Here is a 19,360-nt window from a genome sequence, read left to right as displayed (position 1 = left end):
AAAAATATAGCATTGGGAAAAGTGCAGAAAAAGGCAACTAGAATGATTAAAGGGTTGGAACACTTTCCCTATGAAGAAAGGTTAAAATGCTTGAGGCTTTTTAGTGTGGAGAAACATCGACGGAGGGGAGACATGGTAGAGGTTTACAAGATTATGCATGGGATAGAGAAGGCAGAGAAAAAAGTACTTTCCTTCCTTTCTCACAATACGAGAACTCGTGGGCATTCAATGAAATTGCTGAGCAGTCGGGTTAGAACTGATAAAAGGAAGTACTTTTTCACCCAAAGGGTGATTAACACATGGAATTCACTGCCACAGGAGGTGGTGGTGGCTACAAGCATAGACATCTTCAAGAGGGGAATGGATAAGCATATGGAGCAGAGGTCCATCAGTGGCTATTAGCCACAGCATATTGTTGGAACTCTCTGTCTGGGGTAGTGATGCTCTGTATTATTGGTGCCTGGGGGAGCACAGTGGGAGGGCTTCTAGTGTCCTGGCCCCACTGGTAGACCTCTTGATGGCATTTGGGGGTTTTTTTGGCCACTGTGTGACAGTGTTAGACTGGATGGGCCAGCTTCTCTTACGTTCTTAACTGGCCAGCAGGATCAGTCAAAAGGCCTGGTAGCTGCAGAAGAAAGCCAGGAAACTGAAGCCATACAGCTCAACTGCTTGCTTCTGGGTTTAAAGTGAGGGCTAGAAACTTGCTTTAAGAGAAGATCATCAGGAACTTTAATGCTGATAAAGCCTTCAGATTTCAGGAAGGAGACAGTAGCATACAGAAGACAAAGCAGTTGTGACAATCAACTCTCATAGGAGTTTTAGGTCCCAGGTTCACATAGGAACAAAACCAAAACTGGATGGATGGTCAAGTATGCCACACTAGAGTTACTTGTAACTAACCTCCATAGCAAAGGCTATATTTAGATGCCTGTTAGTGCCCCACTCCAGTGAAACCTTTATGAGGGCCAGCGGCTAATCGTTACACCGTGTCTGCTTGCCCACATGGGCGTACTTAACCTGGAGCAACAAATCATCATTGCACTGTGTTATATACTATGTTAACAAGTGCACTTAGCTGAGCATGCTTGGCGGCTACAAGTATTTTTAATGTTAATACTCTGGTGGGCACTCGCTGAACTCTTGCCATGGCACAAAGGTAGCTGGCAAAGCACACATTTGCATGCCCAGCAGTGTTATTAGGCTGATGGAAATAGTTTTTGTGAAATGCCTGGCTTTGAAAAAAAGGACATTCAAGGTATAAACAATGAAAGGAAAACTGCGAAAGAAAGCAAAGGAGCAATAAGAGAATTGTTATAAGGATTCAAAAACTATGCTCAGTCCTGAATTTATAAACCACCAAATAGTGAGCAAGTTTAAAGCTAAGGAAGTCCTCTGTTGCTGATAATTTCCCTTTGTGTTTTATGTTCTCATATGAGACATGCACAGACAGGCTGCTGTTACTCTTGGGGACAACATGGCTATCCACCTGGATCTATTTTCTTGGGAACATACTAACCTATGAGAAACCTTCCACTCCCAGCTGATGTTGCCTGATTCACTTGCTGTTGTGTTCCACCCAACAGTGTACACAGTCCTCCCACCCTTTATTTTATCCTTCCATGACAGGCAAATTGCCTGACTTTTCATTTATTTACAATATTATACAATATGCCATTTTTACCTTACTAAAGTAAAAACAGTATTTTTTAAATCAAGTTTTGTTAATGTGATGGGGCACTATTAAAAAAAAGAACTTTCAAATCAAACCAGTGATTTCATAAAATTGTGTTGCAATCTCAGTTCAGGCAGAAAAAAGATGAGTTCCAATAGTCTTGGCCAACACCTCCTATGAAACAAATGGTCAGTCTAGAACAAGCCTTCCATATTTTTTACAATATTTCGGATTTCTGTGACACCTATGTTTGTGATAGACATGCTGATGATCACTAAGAGAAAAAAGACTGCAGACAGCGTTCCAAACCCAAGTAGGTAAAAAGTTTTCTGGGGGAATACTGCCTTAACATAATGCTGCATGGAAAGAAAAATCACTCTGTTTCCCCACTTCTCCCATGATGATAACTTGGATTACAGAAAATCCATCACAGTCAAGTAATCAATGCTTTACAGAATTTCCAACAGGATGGTTATTTGAAAGAAAACTTGACAGAGCATTACAGATGTCCCTGCCATACATGACTTGCAGCTAATGAGGCTTCCTTGATTGATGAGTTGGTGATGAAGGGACTTTAACATCCGTAATGCTGATATTTTTATAATAATGTACAGAAACATGGAAAGGCAGTTATCTGGGGGACATAAAAAAGATTGATTTTAAAAATAAGAGGGAGAGGCTCTTAATTGATTGTTTTATAGCGTTATCGTTATAAAGTACAAAATGGCAGGATTTATTGCATCCAGAGAGCTATCCTGCATTTTTGAAAAAGCCCTTTAATGCATTTCACAGAGCAGACTGCTTTCTTTTCCAAACTTTCTGAAGTCTGATTCTACTTTGAAAAGCTATTTTCTACACCTGCTGCTAGCACCAGCTATCTCTTTCACAGGTAAACCTGTAGGGAACCTTAAACACAAATGTCTTTGTATGTGTCTGTGACAAATGTGTTTGTCTGCATCTGTGCACACGTGCAATATGTAAATTCCTGTTGCCTGATCCCAAATATCACCCAACCCCCTCCTAAAATTATAATCAGGAGGCAGTGTTTTAAAAAGTTGTTTTAACAGTTTTGATCATTTGCCACCTAAGTTGGGTGGAAACATGTCCTAAATAAATAAAAACATGTTTCTACATAGATGCGAGCTTTCTCCCTAAACTAGCCTGAGATGAGGGGGGTAGGGAATCTCCCTCTTCCCTGTCAAAGCAGTGGTTCAGTGAAATTTTCCAGCATAGAGGTATTCTGCTCTTATACTGCTGGTAAGAAGCCTGGTTAAATCACATTCCAGCTGGTCCCCCATCTGGCATCTCTATCAGCAATTGGTCAATTACCCACCTGAATGCCCATTAATCAAATCAACCTGCTTTTTTCTCTGCCACCCCCTCCAAGACAACAGTGAGTTAGCCTGTAATACTTAAAAGTGTTGGATTAGAGCAGGGGTGTCAAACATGTGGCCTGGGGGCTGAATCAGGCCCCCAGAGGACTCCTATTAGTCCCCTGAGTGACCGGCTGTCATCTGCTTCCTTCTCCCTATATCTTGCTTCCTTCTGCATAGCAGCTTGCTTTGCAAAGCTTGCTCAATCGCAAAGGAGCTACAGAGCAAAACCTCTATTTTCTCTACTGGCTGAGGTTCCTCCCTTGGGGAGGAAGGGGGGGGGAGGCAGAGCTTGCTTTGCCAGGCTCTCTCAATCATGCAACAGAGCTACTGAGCCAAGCCTCTTTTCCTTCTGCTGGCTAAGGCTCCTCCCTCTCCTGGTTCCCTGCGAAAAGAGGGAAAGAGCCAGAGCTTCCTTTGCCAGTTCCCTGGATCCCATGGGAGAAATACAAAGAAAGCACATTTAATCCAATGAGTGCTAATGATTTAAGTATGCTTTATATTTTTTAAAAAAAAATTCATTTTGTTTTTCTGTGTCCTTTATAAATTTTATATCTCTGCTACCTAATCTTAAATAGGTTCACACAAGGCCTGGCCCAATAAGGTCTCATTTATGGCAGATTTGGCCCTCATAACAAAATTAGTTTGACACCCCTGGATTAGAGATCATGAGATTTCCAAATGAGGAAATCGAGGTCCAATTAAGCTCACTGGATGGCCTTGCCCTGTCCTTGTCTTTCTGCTTAACAGACCTCACAGGATTGTTGCAAGGATAAAAGGATAAATAAATAACATTTTGTTATTCTGTGGCCTCCCTGCTGCAGGGACCCTGATGATCTAACTCTGCTGACCCATTTATCTTACACCAGCTGGGGGATGTATGGAAGGAGTGGAGGCAAACTGATATTACCAACTGCAGAACTGGGAGTTCGTTTTTAGATTGTTATATTGCTTTTAGATTGTATATTGTTTTGCTATACGTATTTGATTTTAATCTTGTATTATTGATTGTTGTTACCCGCTCAGAGCCCATTTGGGAAAGGGCGGGCTATAAACTGTAAATAATAAATAAATAATAAAGGGTGGGAGGACTGTGTACACTGCTGGGTGGAACAAATAAATAGCTACGTAGTCACGAATGGCAGTGGATGCCCCAGAGCCAGCCGTTCTCTCTCCAGCCCCACCTCACAGGCTTCTTGTATGCATCTAGTTTTTTTTTAAATATGTAATTCAAGTTTGCTAATGTATTGTACCTTTACAACAACTGGCACATTTAAGAAGATGAAGATAGAAGATATTGGATTTATATCCCGCCCTCCACTGCGAAGAGTCTAAGAGGGGCTCACAATCTCCTTTACCTTCCTCCCCGCAAAAGACACTCTGTGAGGTAGATGAAGATATTGGATTTATATCCCGCCCTCCACTCCGAAGAGTCTCAGAGCAGCTCACAATCCCCTTTCCCTCCCCCCCCAACAGACACCCTGTGAGGTAGATGAAGATATTGGATTTATATCCCGCCCTCCACTCCAAAAAGTCTCAGAGCAGCTCACAATCTCCTTTCCCTCCCCCCCCCACAACAGACACCCTGTGAGGTAGATGAAGATATTGGATTTATATCCCGCCCTCCACTCCAAAAAGTCTCAGAGCAGCTCACAATCTCCTTTCCCTCCCCACCCCCCAACAGACACCCTGTGAGGTAGATGAAGATATTGGATTTATATCCTGCCCTCCACTCCGAAGAGTCTCAGAGTGGCTCACAATCTCCTTTCCCTTCCTCCCCCACAACAGACACCCTGTGAGGTAAATGAAGATATTGGATTTATATCCTGCCCTCCACTCCGAAGAGTCTCAGAGCAGCTCACAATCTCCTCTCCCTTCCTCCCCCCCAACAGACACCCTGTGAGGTAGATGAAGATATTGGATTTATATCCTGCCCTCCACTCCGAAGAGTCTCAGAGCGGCTCACAATCTCCTTTCCCTTCCTCCCCCACAACAGACACCCTGTGAGGTAGATGAAGATATTGGATTTATATCCCGCCCTCCACTCCGAAGAGTCTCAGAGCGGCTCACAATCTCCTTTCCCTTCCTCCCCCACAACAGACACCCTGTGAGGTAGATGAAGATACTGGATTTATATCCCGCCCTCCACTCCAAAAAGTCTCAGAGCAGCTCACAATCTCCTTTCCCTCCCCACCCCCCAACAGACACCCTGTGAGGTAGATGAAGATATTGGATTTATATCCTGCCCTCCACTCCGAAGAGTCTCAGAGTGGCTCACAATCTCCTTTCCCTTCCTCCCCCACAACAGACACCCTGTGAGGTAAATGAAGATATTGGATTTATATCCTGCCCTCCACTCCGAAGAGTCTCAGAGCAGCTCACAATCTCCTCTCCCTTCCTCCCCCCCAACAGACACCCTGTGAGGTAGATGAAGATATTGGATTTATATCCTGCCCTCCACTCCGAAGAGTCTCAGAGCGGCTCACAATCTCCTTTCCCTTCCTCCCCCACAACAGACACCCTGTGAGGTAGATGAAGATATTGGATTTATATCCCGCCCTCCACTCCGAAGAGTCTCAGAGCGGCTCACAATCTCCTTTCCCTTCCTCCCCCACAACAGACACCCTGTGAGGTAGATGAAGATACTGGATTTATATCCTGCCCTCCACTCCAAAGAGTCTCAGAGCGGCTCACAATCTCCTTTCCCTCCCCACCCCCCAACAGACACCCTGTGAGGTAGATGAAGATATTGGATTTATATCCTGCCCTCCACTCCAAAGAGTCTCAGAGCGGCTCACAATCTCCTTTCCCTTCCTCCCCCACAACAGACACCCTGTGAGGTGGGTGGGGCTGAGAGGGCTCTCACAGCAGCTGCCCTTTCAAGGACAACTCCTGCCAGAACTATGGCTGCCCCAAGGCCACTCCAGCAGCTGCAAGTGGAGGAGTGGGGAATCAAACCCGGTTCTCCCAGATAAGAGTCCGCTCACTTAACCACTACACCAAACTGGCTCCAATTGCCCATTTTAAAGATGACAGCAGTTATACTCTGCTCAAGATGTGAAATGCTGCTCTCAAGGGAGGGAATGAGAGAGGACATTGTTTGTCCCCCCCCCCCCTTCCATTACCTTTTTTGCTTTGCTTGACAATCCCTCACTAACTCTTATTAACTCTCCTCCTTGGTTGTGTGTGTTCTACGTGTGCATTCGAATGGGGCGCCAGTTCAGTGAAAAGGCACCGCAGAAATGTTTAAAAGAAATAAATAACAATAGACATCAGTCAGTGCCTGTGTTACCTCGTCATGGCTACTCTTCGACAGGCTGCCCTGAGTTCAAGGGCCAGCGCGCGCGGAACCGCACTCTGCACTGTCTCAGAGGCACCAAGTGGTAATGTGACCCCACACCCGCCTCCCTGAAGGCCGGCAGGATTTGAAACGGGCGTTCGTGTTGCCACACCGGCCGAGAAGGAGGCAACAATAACCAATTTGTTCCCCCTAAAAAGTGAGAACTTGTGACAATCTCGTCAGACTCCCGCTTTGGCGCCGCGCAACGACTTTTCCCGCTCTTTTCTCCCAGCCACACAGCCCAGGCGTGCGGGGGGGGGGGGGCGGAGAGAAAAATAAAGGTTTGGCGCATGCGTAATAACAGCCTACACTCCCGACGCGCTTCCACCACTCTTTCTCTCTCCTCCCCTTCCTTAGCTCATCCTTTCCGACGCACGCGCATTACGATTTCGGGCGGACCGTCCCATTCTCCATCGACAGGCGAGGGGAACCACCTACGCAAATACTCCCTTTTTCATAGGGACGAGAAGAAATACCCCACGAAGAACGAATCGCGCAAATTCATAAGCTAGGCTGTTCTCTCCCGAGCTCCTGCGTATCCCGTAACATTTAAGAAACAAAAAAAAAACACCCCTCTATTATATACGAGAGCACCCCTTCGCGGGAAGAGCGTGGCTCATTCCATGTCCGCGGCTCCAAGCCGTCGCCTCTGAGGGAAAGTGGGTGCCGCCATTTTGTCGGCGCGAGAGGGACCCGGAGGCCTTCCTTCTCCCGAGCCTTTGTAGGGCGCCGCCGCCCCTTCTCCTTGACGCCCTCGGGGCAATCGCCACCGGTAAGCACGACGAGCGGGCGGAAGCTGCGGCTCCGGGCCCTGAGCTGAGCGGCGCTGCCGTGGCGGCGGGAAAGGCAGAGTCGGGCCTAGCGGGCGGCGGCGGAGGGAGGGAGGGGGCCCCGTGGAAGACGCGCGTCACACTCCGCGACGGGGCGAGACCCGCTCTGGGCGAACGGAGGGAGCGGCGGTTGCCGGGCGGGATGTGCTCCGCGGGAGGAGACGCGATGGGATCCTGGGGCCCGCCGGATTGGCCCGCGCGGAGTCTCGAGGCCGGGAAGCCGATGGAGCTGTGGTCCGGTTCCTCAGAGCAGACGATGTTAACCTCCATGAGGAGTAGATACAGGGGTGTCAGACGCGCGGCCCTGGGGCTGAGTCAGGCCCCCAAGCGACTGGCTGTCGTCTGCTTCCTTCTGCAGCTCGCTTTGCCAGGCTTGCTCAATCGCACAGGAGCTGCAGAGCAAAGTTTCTGTTTTCTCCATTGGCCGAGGCTCCTCCGTTGGAGAGGGAGAGCTTGTTTTTCAACGCTCTCTCAATTGCATAGCAGAGCCACTGAGCCAAGCCGTTCTTCTTTCTGTTGGCTGAGGCTCCTTCCCCCTCCTGGCCCCCTAGGGAAGGAAGGAAAGAGCCAGAGCTTCCTTTCCCTGTTCCCTGGATCCCATGGGAGAAATACAAAGAAAGCACCTTTAAGACCAATAAGTGCCAATGTTTTAAGCATGTTTTAAGTTAAAAAAAAAAAAAACTTTGTGTTTGTCTATGTGCTTTATAAAGTTTCTATCTCTGCTACCCAATTTTAAATAGGAACACATACAGCCTGGCCAGGCCCAAGAAGGTCTCATTTATGTCAGATCCAGCCCTCAAAACAAATGAGTTTGACACCCCTGGAATAGAACCTCCCTCTTTCGGGGCAGTGTACCCTGCCTTGAGAATATGGGACTGAAGAAGGCAGCTGCCTCCCTCATGTATTCTGCTTGGTGGGGGTGGAGTATCCTGGAAGCATCTCTTAGAGGCCTCTCTTGGAAGCAGGGTGTTTCCTGTTTGTCCTATGAATGATAGGCTGTAACAGAGGTGGCCATTAGGGGAGGATGGTGGCTCAGTGGTAGATCAGGGGAGGGATGGTGGCTCAGTGGTAGATCATCTGCTTGGGAAGCAGAAGGTCTCAGGTTCAATCCCCGGCATCTCCAAAAAAGGGTCCAGGCAGATAGGTGTGAAAAACCTCAGCTTGAGACCCTGGAGAGCTGCTGCCAGTCTGAGAAGACAATACTGACTTTGATGGACCGAGGGTCTGATTCAGTATAAGGCAGCTTCATATGTTCATATGCCATACTTCCTTACCATAAGAGCCTTATAGAATAAATGTTAGATGTTCGAGAGCCTCAAGATGTGAATGTCAGATGTTGGGAGGGAGGAGATGTGGAAAGAAAGCAACTTTAATTTTAAATGCATTTTCAAAGATGCCATCTGACTTGACTGGAATAAGTGATTTAAACAGAAATGCTTTCTCCAAGCCAGCTGATGGTGTGGTGGGGGCTTCAAGAGGCACATAAAATGTGTGGAAGAGCCACGTGGTTCCTAAGCCACAGTTTGGCCACCCCTGGGCTATAACGTTTATTCATATGTCACAAAAGGCGTAAACTGCCTCATATATTCTGCTGGGGGGGTTGCCCTGTTCTGAAAGTATTTCTTAGTGGCCCGTTAGAAGTGGAGTGTTTCCTATATGGTCTATAATTTTTATCTATTTTTCCCCCGAAATAGGGTTGCCAGCTCCAGGTTGGGAAATGCCTGGAGCTTTTGGAGGTGGAACCCCCAAGGAAGGGGATTTGGGGAGGGGAGAGATCTCGGTGAGGTATAATTCCATGGAGTCCATTTTGAAATGAGTTAGGCAGCCTGCCATTGATCATATTTTGGCATAGGTTAGCCTTCCAAATCACCCCCCCCCTTCAGTGCTGCTGAATATAACTGAGTTGCAGCTATTCCTATTTATTACATACTAAATTCATATGCTTTTCTCCCCAATGGGGGCCCAAAGCAGCTTATGTTTTCTGTGTTATTCTCATAACGACCCTGTAAGCTGTGTTCTCTCTAAACCAGGGGTGTCAAACATGTGGCCTGGGGGCCGAATCAGGCCCCTGAGCAACTGGCTGTGTGTCTGCTCTTTTCTCCCTCTTTCTTGCTTGCTTCTGTATCACAGCTTGCTTTGCCAGCGTTGCTCAGCAGAGCTACTGAGCCAAGCCTCTCTTCATTCTGTTGGCTGAGGATCTTCCCCCTCCTAGTCCCCTGGCGAAGGAAAAAAAAAGAGCCAGAGCTTCCTTTGTCCAGTTTCCTGGATCACACAGGACAGATAAAAACAAAGCAGGCACCTTTAAGACCAACAAGTGCTAATGTTTTAAGCATGTTTTATTTTAAGTTTTAAAAAAAATCTTTAATTGTGTTTGTGTCCTTTTTAAAGTTTATATCTCTGCTACCTGGCATTACATTTTACGACACACATGGCCCGGCTCAACAAGGTCTCATTTATGTCAGATCCGGCCCTCATGACAAATGAGTTTGACACCCCTACTCTGAGTTAATGTGAGCTAGGTCACAGTTTTTTATCCTCTAGCTCACACATTTTTGTTTTAGCTCAGGAAAAATGTTCCCAGAGCAAACTAATTTATGCAGTAGCTCACAATTTAAATGCCAGTAGCTTACAAAGTAGAATTTTTGCTCACAAGACTACAGCATAGAGGGAACGTTGCCTGTAAGGTTGGTTAGCCTAAGAGAATGTGAATACCAGATGTTGAGAGCAAACAAAAAGATCAGGCCATGTCTCCCTTTTGGGTTTTTGAAGACTGTGCTAAGGTTATATGTAGTAGTTAGTAAACTATCAGCTATGGTATAACTTTAATAGAGAAACACCCCCCCCCCCCCCCAAGCCCTTTCAGTTTAAGACCTTTGGTAGCTTCTGTAAAGGGATCGACTAGAACAGGGGTAGCCAAACTTGCTTAACAGAAGAGCCACGCAGAATAAACATCTGATGCTTGAGAGCCACAAGACATGAACATCAGATGTTTGAGAGCAGGAAGGAAGGCAAATGGAAGGAGAGGTGGAAATAAAGCAACTTTAACTTTAAATGCATTTTCCAAGCCACCAGCTGTCTTGGCTTGGGGAAGCAATTTAAAGAGACAAATGCCTTTTTCAGGCCAGCTGATGGGGTAGTGGAGGCTTTTGAGAGCCACACAAGATGCGTGAAAGAGCCATATGTGGCTCCCTAGCTACAGTCTAGTCCATCCCTGGACTAGATGCCACAATCCCAGCCTGTGATTTTTTTTTTAATATGGCTCACACCTTTCCTTTAATATTTTTATTCTATTAGTTACTACGCGGCAGATATGTCGGAGTACATCCGGGTTACAGAGGATGAGAACGAAGAACCCATTGAGATCCCCTCCGAGGATGATGGGACTGTGTTACTGTCTACGGTCACTGCTCAATTCCCAGGGGCTTGTGGGCTGCGCTACAGAAACCCCGTGTCTCAGTGTATGAGAGGAGTCCGATTAGTGGAAGGAATTCTGCATGCACCAGATAATGGCTGGGGAAATCTGGTTTATGTTGTTAACTATCCCAAAGGTTTGTGTAGCATATAATATTTTTTTTTTTATTAAAGAATAATTATGGTTTGATGTTTTGGACTTAGAAATCTATTGAATAGATTTTTTTTAAAAAAAGTTGTGAATATTCAGATAAACTCCAAAAGTGATGCAAGTTTCAGAAGTGAATGTGTTCTGTTCCTCATAAATACTAAGGCAACAATCCTGTGTACGTTGACCTTGGCGTAAACCCCACTGAGCACAGCAGGACTTGTCTTTTTTAATAAACGTGCCTAGGATTTGACTGCTTTAAAAATGAGCAGTCTCCTACAGATCTTTTGCTTTATTTTGTTTAGTTTATTTTTTAAAATTGCTCTGGCGATTGGCCTCTTTCTCACTCTCTTTAGACAATAAACGGAAAATGGATGAAACAGATGCTTCATCAGCTGTGAAAGTGAAGCGAGCAGTGCAGAAAACCTCTGATCTCATCGTTTTGGGACTGCCATGGAAAACAACTGAACAAGATCTAAAGGAATATTTCAGCACTTTTGGAGAGGTTCTCATGGTGCAGGTACTTACTTGGCTTTCCTTTTTCTGGAAGTCCTCAGGTTTTTTTTCCAGTGGTTGAGCACAGAAACCTATTCAATAGGGGCAGTCCAAGCACTCAGTACCCCACTTCCTCAATGGCAAAATATAGTTGCCAAAATATATGCTTATTAGCAAACTTTCCTTTTGCTATTTGTCACATGACAACTGCCGTCCTGGCTCCTGCTGTGGCTCGTCCTATGCAGGCTCCTCCCAGTGACTTCCAAATCCTTTAAACAGTTCTATAAAGTAAAATAATGTCTTCATAGTGTAATCCTAGGTCTTTTTTTTTTTTTGTAAGTAAAGGAAATTCCTCTGATTTTTGATTGTCTTTACTCCCAAGGATACATGCATGTATTGGTGTTGGCTTTAGTTTGGCTCATTTGGTTGTGGTTCAGATTTTTTCACAGTGCTAGCTGAGATTTCTTGATGTGTTCTTGGGGTCAGTTTTGCCTTTTTATGTAATTCTGGAAGTTACTTGGTGACATCTTAAGCATTGCCTGTTTTATCTCATGTCAGTCCTGATAAGTAAACTTGATGGTTATGTGCTTATGGGAATGGAAGCTACCTGCAGACAAGATAGGGGTATTCTGTATGCATGGAGTACTCCCAAGGTATGCAGATAATTTATAATTATTTTTAAAAAAAACAATGCTAAAACGGGGTGGGGGCTATGAGCATTGATTTATAGGTGAGACACACAAATCTGGAGGCGTAGATAATAGAATATAGAGGCCCCCCGACTCTCCATGCATTGTGGAAAGAAAGGAAAATGCCGCCCTCTTCAGAACTGAACCACTTTGGTTTGGAGTAATTGTGCTAGACAGCTACATTTCAGAACTAGATGAGCACGAAGCTTATTTTTCTTAGAGCTAATCATTTCTAGGCCACAGGGGAATTTCTCCTTTGGCTCCCTCTCCCCATAGTTCTTTGTGGGCTACTGATTTGTATACCAAATTTTTTTTCTACTTAACTAGAATGGATTAAAGTCTTGACATCCTGGCTGTCTATTTTTTAGTTGTTGGATGCATATTGTATAAGTGGGGTAGGCCAATTTGAGTCATGAAAGTTTGGATGAACATCAGATCTCATCTTTGTACTGCTTTCATCTTCACAAAAAATACTGTGAAATCGCTCACAAATGCCAGTTTTTACTTCCATTACAGCTCTAACAGTTAGATCTCTTCTCTTATTCCCAGGTTAAGAAGGACATCAAAACTGGCCATTCAAAGGGATTTGGGTTTGTACGATTTACAGACTATGAAACCCAGGTGAAAGTCATGTCTCAGCGGCACATGATAGATGGAAGATGGTGTGACTGCAAACTTCCAAACTCTAAGGTACTTTAGGCATGACTTGTTAGAGGCTTTTGTTAATGTGCAAGCCACATTGTTGTCAATTACTTGTCTTAAATGATTGCCAAGAATGAGAGACTTTTGTGTGTGTGTGTATTTTTGTGGGGGGGTTGTGTGTGTCTGTGTCTGCATGCACCCAGAAGTCATGTTGATCTCTGCTGAGTGATGCCTCCTGGGGGCCAGAGAATATTTCGGGAGGTGGCTGATTAAGCCTGCCCCCACTGCCAACTGGGTATTTCTAGTACAGTCTCCCATCCATGTAGCATCCCATCCAAAGCAGCAGTACTGCAGTACTGTGGTCTGAACTCTCTGCTCACAACCTGAGTTCAATTCCGGCAGAAGCTGGATTCAGGTAGCCAGCTGAGGTTGACTCAGCCTTCCATCCTTCCGAGGTCGGTAAAATGAGTACCCAGCTTGCTGGAGGGAAAGTGTAAAAGACTGAGGAAGGCAATGGCAAACCACTCCGTAAAAAGTCTGCCGTGAAAACGTGAAAGCAACGTCACCCCAGAGTTGGAAACGACTGGTGCTTGCACAGGGGACCTTTCCTTTTTCCTCCCATCCATGTACTAACCATAATCGACCCTGTTTAACTTCTGAAAGCTGACAACATTGGGCTTACCTGGACTATCCAGGTCAGGGTGAGAGACTCTGCAGTTTTAAACATGATAGTGGGGATTCAAATTATCAGGCAACTAGTCCAACAACAGCTCTTTGTGCCACATGACCAATTTAATATAAGGGGAGATTCCAAAGCAGATTGTTGTGATATACTGTGAAGGACTACTGTTGAAAAGAAGTGGGCATATCAGTCTTGATAGCTATGCCCAAAGTACATCTTTGGCCCTGGCTGCTTAAAAGGCTCCTTGTAGAACTTTCAAAGATGTGTGCTTTGGCTGAAATTATAATATACTAAATTATCTAGAAGAGTGGGTAAAACACTTAAAAGTGTCATTTCCCTTACATTCTCTTCCCTTTCTCAAAATGTGTAACTAAAGTAAAGAAAGGGAGTGTAATAAACTCAGTGCAATTTCTGTTCCAAATGCTGGTCCCATGCAAGAAACATGGTCCTAGAAGAAGTGTTTCTATTTTTTGGTAAAACCTGTAATCCAGCTAGCCAGCACTCACTTGGCAGATCAGTATTTTCTTGTGTATGCGCACACCTGCATTAGATTATTACAGTATCTAGACAAAACAGCTTTTTGTATTAATGGGAGTCTCTTGTTCTGCATTGGCACCAGCAAAGTCCAGATGAACCTTTGCGTAGCAGGAAGGTGTTTGTTGGGCGTTGCACTGAAGACATGACTGCAGATGAGCTTCGTCAGTTTTTTTCGCAATACGGAGAAGTGGTTGATGTCTTCATCCCCAAACCGTTCAGAGCTTTTGCCTTTGTTACGTTTGCTGATGATCAGGTATCCTTCCTCATCCATCTGGTTATTCCTTGAAGCACGAGGCAACTTGTTCTTAATTTTTTGGTTTAAGTTTCCGTTTTCCTTTGTTTGCTTGTAAAACGTAAGAGCAACTGGCCAGAGAGATAACAGACAATTCCAATACCTATTAATACCACTCCTTTCTAGTGCATGAGCGCTTTTACTTTAAGCTAGGTTTTGATCCAGTAAAGCTACTACCTGGAGTGCTACACTTTGTTCATTGCTTTCTTAGTACAGCAAATGCATCTCTAGCACATCAGGCGTTAATTGTATCGTGCTGCCACCATGGAACATAAACAAAAGGCCAGCCTTGCAAGTTAATGCAGAAAAATTATTAGGCCAAAAAGTGTCTTCATGTACCTGCATTAATCATCCGTAGCATATTGACTGGAGGGAGTGGACAGATTCTCAGCTTTCCTAGTTCAGAAACACTTCCGTGCCTGGTTGCCTGGAAGTTGCCACAGGTAACCAGCTGAGCAGCTATTGACAAGTATGTACAAGGCAGTGATTAAGAGAGCAGTAAATTGTATTAAACGTTGACTGGTAAAAAAATGAGTGCTTTCAAATCTGGAAATCTTAAGTGAATTTTGTGTGAGCAAGTGAGCTTGTACACAAACCAGCAACTCTTGAAGGCACTGCACCCTCAATATGAATGCCATTCTGTAGAGATATTTGCAAGGAAAGTAGTAATACTCAGAAGGTGATACTGTTTGGTTAACATTAAGCCCTCTAGACCTGATGGCTGCTGCTTCTGTTTTTAAAGTTGCTTGCTTTTATACTCTTCAGAGTTACTCATCTGCTTGCCTTATTTCTTATAGGTTGCCCAGTCCCTTTGTGGCGAGGACTTGATCATAAAAGGAATCAGCGTCCATATATCCAATGCTGAACCTAAGCATAATAGCAGTAGACAACTAGAAAGAGGTGGAAGATTTGGTGGTAATCCAGGAGGCTTTGGGAATCAGGGTGGATTTCCTAACAGGGGGGGAGGAGGTGGAGGTGGTGGGTTGGGAAACAACCAGGGCAGCAACATGGGGGGCGGGATGAATTTTGGAGCTTTTAGCATCAACCCTGCCATGATGGCAGCAGCTCAGGCAGCACTCCAGAGCAGTTGGGGGATGATGGGCATGTTAGCTAGCCAGCAGAACCAGTCTGGGCCATCTGGGAACAACCAGCCGCCAGGCAACATGCAGAGGGAGCAGAATCAGGGCTTCAGTTCAGGGAGCAATTCCTATGGAGGCTCTAACTCTGGTGCAGCAATCGGGTGGGGCTCATCCAATGCAGGCTCTAGCAGTGGCTTTAATGGAGGTTTTGGCTCAAGCATGGATTCCAAGTCATCTGGCTGGGGAATGTAGGCAATCCAATCCTGACTCTGTGGAGGGAAATCAGGTTTTTTTTTCTAGAGCGTCTGGTAAGTATATTATAAGATGCATATACTTTAAAAAAAATCCAGATCAGTTTGTTCAGCGTGTAGTATATTTGAACAGTATTTTTGACACGTTTTCTTTTGTAAGGGGGGGAGGGGAAAAAAATAAAAAATTAAATGGAGATTTATAGGTTTTGTTACAATGAGTTGGGATGTTGAATGATTGAAAGTGGACCTGCTGGTTTGCCTGATGGGTAAACGAACCCACTGTAATTTGATAGGGATTTGTTAAAAACAAAAAACCCGATTCCTCATTTCCTAGTCAGCTGAGATCTCTGCATGTTTCAAAAATGGAAGCCATTTTTTCCAGAAACTGCATCCTTTCCTTGTTAGTTTTTTTTCTTTTAAAATTTAATTTGATCCCCCCGCCATAAGAATTTCTCTCTCTCTTTCTCTCCCTCCCCCTCCCCCCAAATGTCCTGTGTGGAGAATGCAATGTTGGTGTCGGCTTCTTTTCCTTTTAACACTGTCTCCCCTCCTCATACTAAAGTACGGTATGAAGACCTCATTTAATCCTTGCAGTTCATCTCATTTCAAATGTCTATGGAAGAAGCACTTCATTGAAAGCAGTGCAGTTTAAAAAAAAAAAAAGGTCTGCCTTAGGAAATACTTCTGTCTCCATGCTTTCTCATCCAAGACTCCATCACACTGCACATGCTTCGTCTTAAGACGGTGGGTGTTCCATTTTTATCCGCTACCCTTTTATTTCATGGAGTCGTATTCAACGCTGTGAACGCAAGGCTGTGAGATGGAACCGGAAGGCTTGTTTGAACTCTTGAAAACCTTGTGTGGTATTGGATTGGTGGTGCCGAGGCATGTGAGGGCTTGGTATGTGCGAGAAAAAGGAGGAGGCGCATGCAGAGAGAGACCTGGTGATGCTTAATGGGATTTGGTGGTTTTTTTTAAAAAAAAAACAAATTCTTGGCGCGATGTCCCTCGATCCTGTGGCTTTGGTGAGAGAGTGTGCGGAGAGCATTGGGAGCGGACGTACGAGTGTTTTTTCTTGCATTCAAAGGACATCCCGATCTGGAAGAACTTAAATGGGGGGCTTTTTTACCTAGTTAACCAATTATTTGAATGTGTTAAGTGAAATGAATATTTGTATTTTTTTTCCTCCGTTGTCAACTCTGATGTGAATGCTGTATGGTGTGTGTTCTTTTCTGTTAATGATTCTGTAAGTGTGGTAATGTGAACTGAAGATGGACTTTTGGTGGGAACACCCAGCTTGGGGTGCGTTTTGTGGAAAAGGTTTTTTTTTATTTTTTTGTACAAAGCTCAGTCCCAAGCTCGGAGGTTCCTTTGGGTGGAAGTTTTCTTTGCCTGTAAGATATCCATATGAATGCTGTTTGCTGCAGTTCTGTGTTTGGATGCTTTTTATAAGATTTGTCAATGTAGGAAATTCTTAAATAAAACTGATTTAAGTAATATGTGTGTGTGTTTGACAGCCGCCCCCCCCCCCCCCGAGTGCAAAGAGTTCGTAGTCATCAATTTAAGTTGAGCTAGCTGTAAAATATCTTTGCTATTAATGTCTTACTCTTCACTGATGTCATTGATACCAGTAACTCAACTGCAGTTCCATCTTTGCAGCATTTAGTAATATACATATCTGAAATCCTGCTTTACCAAGTGAGATAGCTCTCCCCGGTGAGTGATTTCTCTCCCACTAGGGAGTGCTGAAGGCAAGAGCCAAAATTTCATTTAAATATAAAATGTATTGTTCCTGTCCAGTGCATTCTACTTAGATGGCTGAACTGGTGGTACAGTGTTAATTCTCCTTTGTTGATGGGAGTATGGAGAACAGCTTGCCCATATGTAAGCACCCTCCAGAATGTCAATTGACAAAGCCCAAGAAAGGTTTGACTGTCTGAAGGAAGAGGGTTGGCAGGATTATGGACTTAGGAGTCCTATAGACTTGTTGAATAAATTAACGCATCTTGGTGATCCCGTTATTATATCTGATACAAATCTGGCAGATTGTGGAACCCACCTGAAACTGATGGAGTCCTGATTCTTCCATGTGTGCTGGATGGAAGGCTAGTTTAATTTCCCTCTTTTTCCCTTGGATCTCGAGCTTAAAGCCTGAATCCTGTTTTTTCCTTAAAGAAATATCAGTACACAGACTCGTAAATTGTTGTGGGGATGCTTTGGATAGTTTTGCTGTTTTAATTCTAAAGCCCACTCCCAGTACTGCTCACTGTAAAACAATCTGTGATCCTTCTGAGAAGAAATATTCTTTCATAAGATGCTTAATTTTTTTTTCCTGCACCTAAATCAGATCCATTGCCAAACTCTGTACCATCTGAATTTTGCATTTTAGCATTTGCACTAATACCAGCTACTGCTGCTGAGTAACACTTAAAATGGTATTCTCGGACCTCCAAAGGCTAAACTCTGCCATCCCGGGAAGGATCTTGAGGGTAAGTTTATACATCACTAGCATGGTTTCAAGTAACTTGTTTCAGCTTGTCTTTTGAGTCTAGGCCCAACTGGGGAACATCTGTGATATTTTTAATGCTGCTAGAGCATGAAGGGTTCTAATATCCCCTCCCTCAAATCCCTGTGTGTATTAGAAATGTTTTCAAACAGTATTCATAGTCTAATTTTTTTTTAGTGTTTAAAGTGAGTCAATAAAAGGTGTTCTTGTAACTTGAGTGTCTGGAGTCTTGTTTTGCCTCAACATTCAGTAGATTTGTATCTGTTGCACTGATGCAATTTAAAGTGGGAGAATCAGGAACGTAGTCAGTTTAACACTGCTGGAAGGATTAGCTTGCTAATGAGCTTCATTTAGTAATAAACAGTGTAGTAATTTAACAAAGGCCCTGTGTGAACCAGTGAGTTGTGTGTTTTGGTTACCTGCTGAGCATCTCTTAATTACTGAATCTGAGCTATTCCAATAGATATAATGTTGACAATTTTCCTCTTGCAGGCTAAATTTGTGTGGGTGTGATTGAGGCTTGGAGCACTTTCAGTCTCAGCAGTTGCAAATGTAATGTTGCAGCTGATTGAACAGTACCACTGGGAGGTCTTGTCCTATTCCTCTGAGCTGTATACATCTGTGTTTCTTGGCTGGCAGCACTGCCTGCTTTTGTAAGAACAGAACAGCATATTCATTTTTGAAAAAAATTATTGTTGTTCTAAACTCATAGAGGGGTCCATGGCTACTGCAGTGGTGACACGGAGTGAATTTTAGTAGCTGCTTGTGTGAATTTTATAAAAACCCAGACCTGACTTAAATTTAAGACTTTGCTTGTTACAAATGGCTGTAGGAAAATGTTAACGAAACTCCTAACCTACTTAAGTTCAATGCAGGGGCTCTCTAACATGATGCCTAGGGGACCCATGGCACCCACCAAATGTTTTTAGAAGCGGGTGAGGCCAGTTGGGGCTCCTGTCCAGCAGAGCTTCTGATCGGCCATTGTTCATCTGATTGGCTTTACAGATTAAAATAACCACAATTTACCCCTTCCCCTTTCCCAGTGTATTTTTAAAAAGTGTTCCTCTTGTCTCCTGCATTAGGGCTTCCTCTCTCTCTGTGTGGTTGGCTCCACCTCCTGTGGTGGCCAATTTGTGGTTGTGGCCACCATACTGTATCAGAATTCCAAAGGTGCCCACATGCTGGAAAAGGTTGGGGACTCCTGGTTCAAAGTCTGCTGTTTAGAAGAGAGAACGTAGGCATTAAGAACATAAGAGAAGCGATGTTGGATCAGGCCAGTGGCCTATCCAGTCCAACACTCTGTGTCACACAGTGGCCAAAAAAAAACAGGTGCCGTCAGGAGGTCCATCAGTGGGGCCAGGACACCAGAAGTCCTCACCCTGTTGCCCCTCCCAAGCACCAAGAATACAGAGC

At 44.5% G+C, this 19,360-nt stretch overlaps 1 protein-coding gene across 3 annotated transcripts; it reads left to right on the top strand.

Annotated features, from left to right (window-relative positions):
• The first annotated feature begins 6,996 nt into the window (after positions 1 to 6,996).
• On the top strand, positions 6,997 to 16,938 carry TARDBP (TAR DNA binding protein). 3 transcript variants are annotated; one of them, XM_060258734.1, is made up of 7 exons: positions 6,997 to 7,157; positions 10,510 to 10,763; positions 11,131 to 11,294; positions 12,508 to 12,648; positions 13,902 to 14,072; positions 14,909 to 15,026; positions 16,004 to 16,938. In XM_060258734.1, exons 2-7 carry the CDS (start codon positions 10,526 to 10,528, stop codon positions 16,024 to 16,026), a joined length of 855 nt encoding a protein of 284 aa, XP_060114717.1. In that variant the 5' UTR covers positions 6,997 to 7,157; positions 10,510 to 10,525; the 3' UTR covers positions 16,027 to 16,938. The 3 variants fall into 3 exon arrangements, with proteins under 3 accessions (XP_060114717.1, XP_060114716.1, XP_060114715.1); XM_060258733.1 differs by having other exon boundaries at positions 15,943 to 16,938; XM_060258732.1 differs by having other exon boundaries at positions 7,022 to 7,157; positions 14,909 to 16,938.
• The last annotated feature ends 2,422 nt before the right edge of the window (positions 16,939 to 19,360 follow it).

The sequence above is a fragment of the Heteronotia binoei genome, chromosome 18 (assembly GCF_032191835.1).
Source record: "Heteronotia binoei isolate CCM8104 ecotype False Entrance Well chromosome 18, APGP_CSIRO_Hbin_v1, whole genome shotgun sequence".
NCBI classification, from domain to species: Eukaryota; Metazoa; Chordata; class Lepidosauria; order Squamata; family Gekkonidae; genus Heteronotia; species Heteronotia binoei.
The sequence above is the reverse complement of the archived record's forward strand: the minus strand, read 5'-3'. Positions and strand labels throughout refer to the sequence as shown.

Coding starts and splice junctions, on each gene's coding strand:
- TARDBP (XM_060258732.1), top strand. CDS start 10,526: ATGTCGGAGTACATCCGGGTTACAGAGGATGAGAACGAAGAACCCATT. Junction 10,764..11,130: donor TGTTGTTAACTATCCCAAAG/GTTTGTGTAGCA, acceptor CACTCTCTTTAG/ACAATAAACGGAAAATGGAT. Junction 11,295..12,507: donor GAGAGGTTCTCATGGTGCAG/GTACTTACTTGG, acceptor TCTTATTCCCAG/GTTAAGAAGGACATCAAAAC.